Here is an 8,783-nt window from a genome sequence, read left to right as displayed (position 1 = left end):
CTGACAAATTAGCCCGTGTTTTGCAAAAGCAAAACGTTACAGGAAGATTTAGTACAGTACACAAAATTCAAAAACTAGTATCTTGCACTAAATACGCATTACCTAAATTATCAACAGAAGGTGTATATCGGATTAATTGTTTACGTGGCAGATACTATATTGGACAGACGGGACGTAACATCAGCATAAGACTAAAAGAACATCAAAGAAATATGAAATTATCTCAAACACAACTGTCGGCAGTGGCAGAACATGCTTGTCAACAAGGACACTCAATTGATTTTGATAACGTTGAAGTGTTGTGCAAAACTAATTATTACTGGCAAAGACTAATTAGAGAATCCATTGAAAATGAGAGGAATAGAAATAACTTTAATCGCTCTGACAGCTACAGGCTTAGTGCGGCTTGGAAGCGTATTATTAAATAATACATATTACAATTCCTTATAGGGGAAACACATACTAATTAACGGATTATTAACGTAGCATATAATCACTAACACACATTACAACTAATTACTAATCTACAACTCATTACTAATCATAACCATTGACTGATTACCAATCGATTACATAATTACAATACCCCCCCCCCTCCGCCTCAAATCACTGCACCTGAAATGAGTTAAATGATGACATCACCCTGCTGCTCTATTTAAGACCGGGAGCAAGTGAGGGCTTTACCATTCTGGCGAATTGCCCGATGATGCTGGATGTAATTACCAGCGAAACGTCCTACTCAAACTGTAAATGTAGTGGATTCACTCTTCAACATACCGGTGGGCTAAAGTAGTGAATTATTTGTCTTTTGTCAACGTGACACTTTTTTGCTGATTGGCCGTGTCGGGTGGTGGAGGGTTACGACACATTTATAAATAACGCGATCTAACCCAAAAAACCTTTATTATGAACCTCTTTAGAGCTGAAGCTGGTGATGAAGCTCACTAGCCAATGGGTAAGTAAACATTTCCCCTTGCCATATGATAAATTGCCACGATTTCGGTTGTGATATGTCTCAAGAATGAACGAGCCTTGTTTGCCACGGTGGTGTATTTAGAACCTCGAGTGGCTGCGAAGTTTAACTAAGCGAACCACCAAACGTACGATAAAATGATCCATTCTCACGCTCATTGAACGCACGTATTGTGAGCATAACGATGATTTCGTGCCTCCTAGCCAATGTACGTACAGTGCTTGTAACATTTCACAAGTGGAACATTTGTTTCAATTAAACTAACTTCGCAGATGTATTGACAATGATGATGTGGTGCCGCTCCAACGGAGCCGCTCCAGCGGAGCCGTGCCCACCGCCGCGACGCCGTCACCGATGCCTCGGATTTCCCGCCACTCTCCCGGGGCCGGTGCCTTCTCAGACGTCCCCGTTTTGCCCACTGCACAGTCGTGAGGCCGCCGCAGCAGAGCCGCTCTGCCGAGGCCGTGCCCACCGCCGTGAAGCCGCCACCGGGGGATGCCGACGCTGCGCACCCTCGCTGCCCTCCCCTTCCCCCCCCCCCGCACGAACGCACACACGCCCCACGTAGAGCCGGGAGGGGAGGTCACCCAGCTGATAGGTTTTTTTCCAGAAGTCCCTAATGGGATCGAACTTCATGGTTTCCTGCGGCCGGGAAATTGGGCGATCTTCCCCCCGTAGCTGACATGCACCGCGGCGCCGTGACCTAATATTAAAGTCGCATGGTCACGGCAGCAGCCGTCGGACCACCGCGGTTGGAACCACACACACACAAGCACGGGTCAGTGGACTGGTAGCCAGAAACCACTGCGGTGACATCACCAGCACTAGGATCCGCACATCAAAGGACATGGGTGCGGAACATGGGGGCGCCGCGGAATGCCTTTGTGATAGGTAGGATAAAAGGAGGTGATCGAGGCAGTATTAGGGGATCTTCTTCAAAAATCATCGCGGTCCACGCAGGAGGGGAGTCAGCCGTTCAAGACGTCCGCGTGACGAACTTCAGCGCAGCCAGGCTCAAGCCTCTACGGATCGCTGTTCTACAGCTTCCCGCACAGCAGAGTGGAAGTACGCGTGAGTAAGAGAGAGAGGTAAGTTTGGGCTATTTGATCGAGGGTAGAAAGCAGAGCGATAGGCCGAGGAAATACAGTCTAGGATCCCAAGGAGAATAGGCTGACATCCACTGACCCACACAATTACGCGTAGCTTAACTGGTTGCTCGCGGTAAATAAAATAACTGGTAGGGGAATAAACTGTTTCGTGTGGTCCTTTGGAGGGTGAGGGTGGAGAGTGTTTTGTGTTCGCGCGCATACGCGGCTGTTTGCGGCGAATAAGGGAGTAGAGCGTGCTTGGTGTCCGCGTACCTGTACGATTGTTTACAGTATTGTTCAGCGCTCGCGCGCCTGTGAGACGGGGTTGCGGTCGTGTGCCTGCGCGGTTGTCTCTAGCGAAGTAGCGAACTAAGCGCCTGGCGTGCGCGTTTTCGCGCGCCTGTGTAAACGGCCCCTTTAAATCGGCGCGAAGTGATGGCGGCGTGTTTGTTTTCGCTTGCGTGCGTGGAGCGTGGGTGGGAGGGAATCCCACGGCGGCGCGCCGCGCCTGTTTATTCCCGTGCAGGACGGGGTTTTACTTTGCGAGCGCGCTCACCGCGGCACGCCACCGTTGAACAGGGTAGCGCATCGCGAGCGCAGAGCGTACGAGCCGCTAAGTAAGCTATGCAAACGCGGTCGACATCCCAGTCAGAGGTACAGGGGGCGAAACATTAGGGGTCGGTAGTCTGGACCTGACAGAGCAGCCGGGGGGTAGCAGTATGAATGGAACGGGGGAGTCGGTGGGCAATGGCCCCGACAATTCAGTGATGGCGGGGGACGCTAGCCCCCACAATGACAAGACATTGATGAAAATGCAAATTTATTCCGGTTTTATGTCAGAATTATAATGACAGTCGATACACAGCTGGTCATTTCCCCTTGGTGTCATTTTAATTTCCATTAAAATTAACCCTTTCTATAACCAGCTGTCAAGAATGGAACAAACTTTTAAAATATGAGTTATGAACGGTCATTTTTACTTGATGAGGCTCGTCCAACACCATGGGAATGTCGAATTTTCACAATTGTCTCAGTGCCACCAATGCAGATGAACGGGCATAGCTCATTGTGCAGTCAATGTATTATATGTGTTGAACTTCTTTCGCATCGTTTGTAGCCAACCGTGCTAATTGGAGGTGTGGGGAAGTGACTGGGCTGAGACCATAAACTCACCCAGGAGGTTGTGGGTTTGATCCAGACCCCGAAGCCTGTATATTTGGAGTTTGCGTCTCTCTCTTCCCGTGGTCGTATGGATTGTTCTCTGGGTCCTCCAGTTTTTACGTCCACATTTAAAAACGTGCGTCTGGGCTGCGATACATTTCCACGTGATAAGCCACTTCGTTGAGCTATCATTTGTGGCCTGGTCGCTTCTAAAAAAAAAGTTGGATAGCTCAGTGGGCCTTACCTGGTAAAATGAAAATAGTTTACAGTTTCACTTCACTTGAAAACGCAGTGTAATCACAGGCAGTTGAAATCTGGATGTGAACCCAGATCCCAATGGTGACAGCCCAGTAAGAATTCCTCTCTCTCCCAGCCACCTAATCTCATTTACACTTTTCATTGGGTGTGTGCACGTGCAGAGTAAATGTGTTAAAGGTATACTTCACCATTTGGAATGTATGATGAAAAACATTTTTGAAACTAGTTTGTAAGTGCTTCAAAAGTTATGATTGCAGAACATACATCTATTGTGGAGCAATTTATTCTCGGAGAGAGACCTGCGACCATAGAATGGTCAATCACCCAATTCCGTTGTTCCAGAGAGTTTATAATCTTGGCATTAAGGCATTGATAAGGCTCGCTATTGTCTAAATATAGCAAATAATGTCACAGCCTGTACCATCCTCTTCATGGAAGATGGCATTCTTTGATGATATTCTGCATGTCTGGTGGAGGTGGGATGTTAATTTATACGCCTCGTTTGATACTTACGTGAGTAAAATGTACTCTCAAACAGGTAGAATGCAATATCATATTGAAGTCATGAGTCATTTTGATAAATGCCCGACAATCTTGAATGATAACCTATGGGGAGATGCATAAACTAGAGCCTTGCACTATTTTACTGCAATGTTGCAATGAACTATTGTACAAAAACTTGGTCTTAAAATAAAATAAAAACTGCGAAAATTATGTAAGAACAAAAAAACCTGAAAGGGGTTTATCAATGAGAATATTTTAAAAACCTTGTACTCAAAATAAACGAAAACCACACACTGTGGAACACCTTATGAACGCACCTGAACAGACCCCGAGGATCACGTGACCTCTCCTTAACCGCACGTGCGTGATCGTTTTTTTTCTCATGCAAACTCGACCTTTGCCGAGTAATAATTGTTCCGTGCTAGTAAAACCCTTATCAACTGGCTCGTGTACACAGCCTCTATTCCGCTATCAATCCACGCAGACTTCTGTTTGTAGACAAAAGGTTGTTCTTGTTTGTATCCCGAAAGTGATAAAAAATAAAACTGAAGCTTACAACAAACGAATGCGAATGTTAATACGGCATGTACTTTTTTTTGGGAATTAACTAACTTTCATCTGAAAATGTTCAAAACATTATTTCACAGATGCGTGGCCTTTTCTTCGGCCAGCCCAGCATCCTTCGCCATCGTATAGAAGATGCCCCTCTTCTTCAGGAGCGCAGCCGGCGAATCAAACTCGGCGAGACATCCGCCGTCGAGCACCATGACTCTGAAAGCGACACACAGAGTGAAATGATTACAATGGCGGCGCCAGTCGACCTTTATGTTTCGTCACAAACGAGCCCCACATATTGCCCCTGGCCATGCGCACATCAGCACCTGCGCCAGTAACAAATGGCCACCAGTCATTCCCGGCCAGTCGACAATCTCGAGGGTTGTAGCGTCTTGTGTGAATTGCCAGCAAAAGTGGCCATTAGCCACACGTTCTTGCGAAAAAAGCGGCTGTAAATGGTGCTACCTGCAAAGGTGGGAATAGCATCCATTGAAGCCAATTGTCAATCCACTGCTGGTTGAAGACCTCCCCGTGGAACAATATTTAAACATCAGCAAAAGGTTTGGTATCAAAGGGAAAAACCGTGCCAAAGGCAAGCAGCAGTGAGGAAGAAGTTGTAATGCATTATTTTTCAAAACATTACACGATTGACAATATGTAGGCATTCTCAGACTGTCATGTATCATGTACAGTACTCTATATGAAGGCCTCTGTGAGAAAGCAATACAGGAAGAGGACATTGAGATGGAGATCAAATGCACATGATACAGTGGTGACATAGGCTGCCAGGCCAATCAGTGACTAAGCCTGTAATACAACACGAAGATTTCATTAAATAACAAAAAAATAGAACAGCTGCCTACACAGCATATTTCTACCTGCAATTAACTCTCATGCGGTGTTTTAATTATCAAATTGCACCAGTGATGATTAGGATTGCCACCTTAACTGGGCCAAACTTGGGTGGTGTGCAAACTGACGACTGTCTAGGTTGTAGGAATGAAGCAACCTGGACAAACATTGTTATTATGACATGTGCTGAGTTTTCTTCTTTTATAGCATCTTAATACTGGCAAAAAAGCTTCCATACATAAGACAATGTCTGGTCTGGCTTTTGGCCCCTGAGTAATAGCATTACCCAGGATATTGGCCAGCTAATGCCGCCCCCTTGATGCGATGATCGTCCCCCGTCCCTTGCACGGCATGCAAGGGCCCCTCCCGCTCTCGAGGGCCCATGGTCTGGCGAGACCCAAGAGGTCGCCGGCTGCACGTGGCCTCACCGCGTGTAGTCGATGACGGTGTTGAGGCGGTGCGCGATGGTGAGCACGGTGCGGTGCTGGCACTCGCGGCGGATCGTCGCTTGGATGAGGTCGTCCGTCTCCAGGTCCACGGCCGCCGTGGCCTCGTCCAGGATGAGGATGCGGCTCTTGCGGAGCAGCGCGCGCGCCAGGCACACGAGCTGCCTCTGCCCAACGCTGCGGGAGAGCGCACGGGGGAAGTAGCAACGACGTGTCTGCCGATCACCCAACGGAGGTGCAACCCCTACCGCGGTGTACGCTCGACAACACGAGGAGGGATGTGCATTTGTCGAATCGATGCCAGTGCACTGATACACCGGTGTAGCAAGCGCGGTTACTCGTAAAAATGCAAAATGAAAAAAAACCTGCAGCAGTGTGCGGCGACTGGTCACGCAGAACAGACAGAGGCACATTTGACAACTCGACGCTTCATTCCTATATAAGGAGGTATCAAAGCGATTTTCTCCGCGACTCCTGGTGCAATTGACTGGCTCATGAACCAACCTCAATGTTATATTACAATTGTTGCTCTACATCGACATCAGTCATATGAAGATTGATACTATCATCCAACATATGATTCCTTCTCTTTCGCCGATTGCATTGGTTGAGCAGCCTTTCCCTTGCCATGATAATATGTGGTTTAGGTTTCCACCGAAAGCCTGTCTGTTTTACCATTTAGATTTTAAGACATCTCCCTCTGTCGTGCTTATTGACATACAATATACTCTACGCATTGCCCTTCACATGAAATGGTTACATGTACACGCTGAATGAATTTTCACTTTCGCGAGATTCCAAAAAAAGCACGCAAAAACAACCTACCTGAGATTCTCCCCTCCCTCAGAGATGGGGTGATCAAGGCCTGCTTCCAAGGACTCCACGTGAGCCTTCAGGTGAGCCATCTCCAGGGCGCTCCACAGCTTCTCGTCACTGTGGTGCCCAAACGGGTCCAGGTTCATGCGCAGAGGCCCTGAAAAGAGCACAGGGTCCTGGGTTGGGTCGGGTCAGAAAGAGAAGCAAGAAGACGCGGTTTGGTGAGAATAACAAAATAACAATTTGTGCATGTCTACCTCGCCTGGTATGCAGGAGGTCGTGGGTTCGATCCCGACCCTGATACCTGCTGCTGTATATTTGGAGTTTTTTTTACGTTCTCCCTATCGTCGCGTGGATTGTTCTCCGAGCCCACTGGTTTTTCCCTCCACGTTTATAAACATGCTCTTAGAGTATTTGGCTGCTATACGTTTCCACTTCATCGGGCTATGTTTTGCGGGCCAGGTCGTTTGTGAAAAAGAGCTACGTAGCTCAGTGCGACTTACCTGGCAAAATAAAACTTGATTAGTTTTGTAAACAAGAGATCCCTTTCAGGGGGATATTTGGCCTACTCTTCCACACTGGTCCAAAGTCTTGCAAATAGTTGGATTCCCCCCCCCCCCCCCACTTTACCGCACCACACGCGATCTGATGGTCCACCAACTCTGGTGTACCCATTTCTATTATTTGGTGCACATGGGGATTTAAGAAAATTTCCCGTGTGTGTGCTGTGGGGAGCGGTAGTGTAATGGTCAGTATTGTGGTTCGTGCGTTTATCTACGAACCTAGTGACCTGAGTTTGATTCCCGTTCATGACCAACAACGTTAACAAAGGATATCTGAAGCAGTCCTGGGCCTCACCTTGGTATATGCAGTCTGAAAAAAAGTACTTGGTGCAATGTGGCCAGGCATGGTGCTGGCCACCCACCGACTCGTGTGCCATGCTTGCCTTCAAAGGTGCTCTTGCTCACAGCACTTGCCCCAATGGTCTGTTAAGAGGCTACACCGGGGGGATCTTTGTCTTATTTTGACTCTGTCAATGTGTGTGTGTGTTGTGCTGACCAGGGGCACAAGATTTTGTGGGTGTAATCTAAAGATCTTGATTTGAAGCTTTTGTGACTGCAGGAATCCATCCTCTTTGGTTCTTTCGGTAAAGTCACGTAGGTAGAAAAAATACTAGATGATCACGACGTTTCCTACGACAGCAGTCCTCCTGCTGTGTTTGTTTCACACCTGACGACGGTTGCTTGCGTTGCGATCGAAAGGACGTGACCTATTATTTTTTCTACCTACGTGACTTTACCGAAAGAACCAAAAAGTGTGTAATCTAAAGATGTTGGGCGATGTCCGGACAACCCACGGCTGTCAAGTGTCCGCCCCCCCCCCCCCCTGCCGATCACCTGCGGGATGATGGTGAGCTTGGAGCGCAGGTCGTGCAGGCCGATGGGGGCGATGTCGATGCCGTCGATGCGGATGGAGCCGCCGGCCGCCTCCATCATGCGGAAGAGGCAGCTGGTGAGAGACGACTTCCCCGCGCCCGTGCGCCCCACGATGCCCACCTGTGATAACAAGCGCGCGCACGCCGGGACATCGACGCGTTAACCCACGCCACGCTCGCAAGGCGACCCCAACGCCCTGGCTTCCCGTGCTGTCAAAAAAATAACCCCGCTAGCCATCCGCCGCGACGCTGAAACCCTATTGGAAGTCCCTCGAATCAAGGAAAACTGTCGTCTTCCCATTCACCAGGACCTCAATAATGTCCCTCCGTCATCACTTGAAGTCGCATAAGCCCTTCTGGACCCATGCGCTTAACCTTCCACGATGCGATATCAACCCCCATTAAGTTTGGAGAGCTGAATGGAGGTCAAAAGAACTCACAAACACCTTGTGAAAGACCCAATGCAGAAGATCCCTTGGATTTGATCTTCCACGAAGCTCATAGTCCACCCTAAATCGTATCCACTGCACAAACCATGGCAGATGCGAATACCTGATGCACGAATGGAAAAATAAACTCTCCAGTGTGCGACTGTGCTCATTCAGAACTGACCGCACAACATATAACGACGAAATGCCCGATCCACAAATATACGAAGGAGACATCACAGCAATAACACTCCACTCCTCCTGACG

The 8,783-nt window shown here is 48.3% G+C and overlaps 1 protein-coding gene across 3 annotated transcripts in view; it reads right to left on the bottom strand.

Annotated features, from left to right (window-relative positions):
• Window positions 1–2,864: 2,864 nt before the first annotated feature.
• LOC116947164 (ATP-binding cassette sub-family C member 2) overlaps window positions 2,865–8,783 on the bottom strand; it is a 94,032-nt gene continuing 88,113 nt past the window's right edge. For all 3 annotated transcript variants that reach the window (XM_032962612.2, XM_076070560.1, XM_076070559.1), the window contains 4 exons: window positions 8,051–8,209; window positions 6,663–6,829; window positions 5,820–6,014; window positions 2,865–4,755 (listed from right to left, as the gene is read on the bottom strand). In XM_032962612.2, the coding sequence (XP_032818503.2) occupies window positions 4,626–4,755; window positions 5,820–6,014; window positions 6,663–6,829; window positions 8,051–8,209 (651 nt within the window). In that variant the 3' untranslated portion in view covers window positions 2,865–4,625. The remainder of the gene's footprint in view (window positions 4,756–5,819; window positions 6,015–6,662; window positions 6,830–8,050; window positions 8,210–8,783) is intronic.

The sequence above is a fragment of the Petromyzon marinus genome, chromosome 29, assembly GCF_048934315.1.
Source record: "Petromyzon marinus isolate PM22_M1 ecotype Great Lakes invasive population chromosome 29, UKy_Petmar_22M1.pri1.0, whole genome shotgun sequence".
Lineage (NCBI taxonomy): Eukaryota > Metazoa > Chordata > Hyperoartia > Petromyzontiformes > Petromyzontidae > Petromyzon > Petromyzon marinus.
This window is presented reverse-complemented; position numbering and strand designations above follow the sequence as displayed.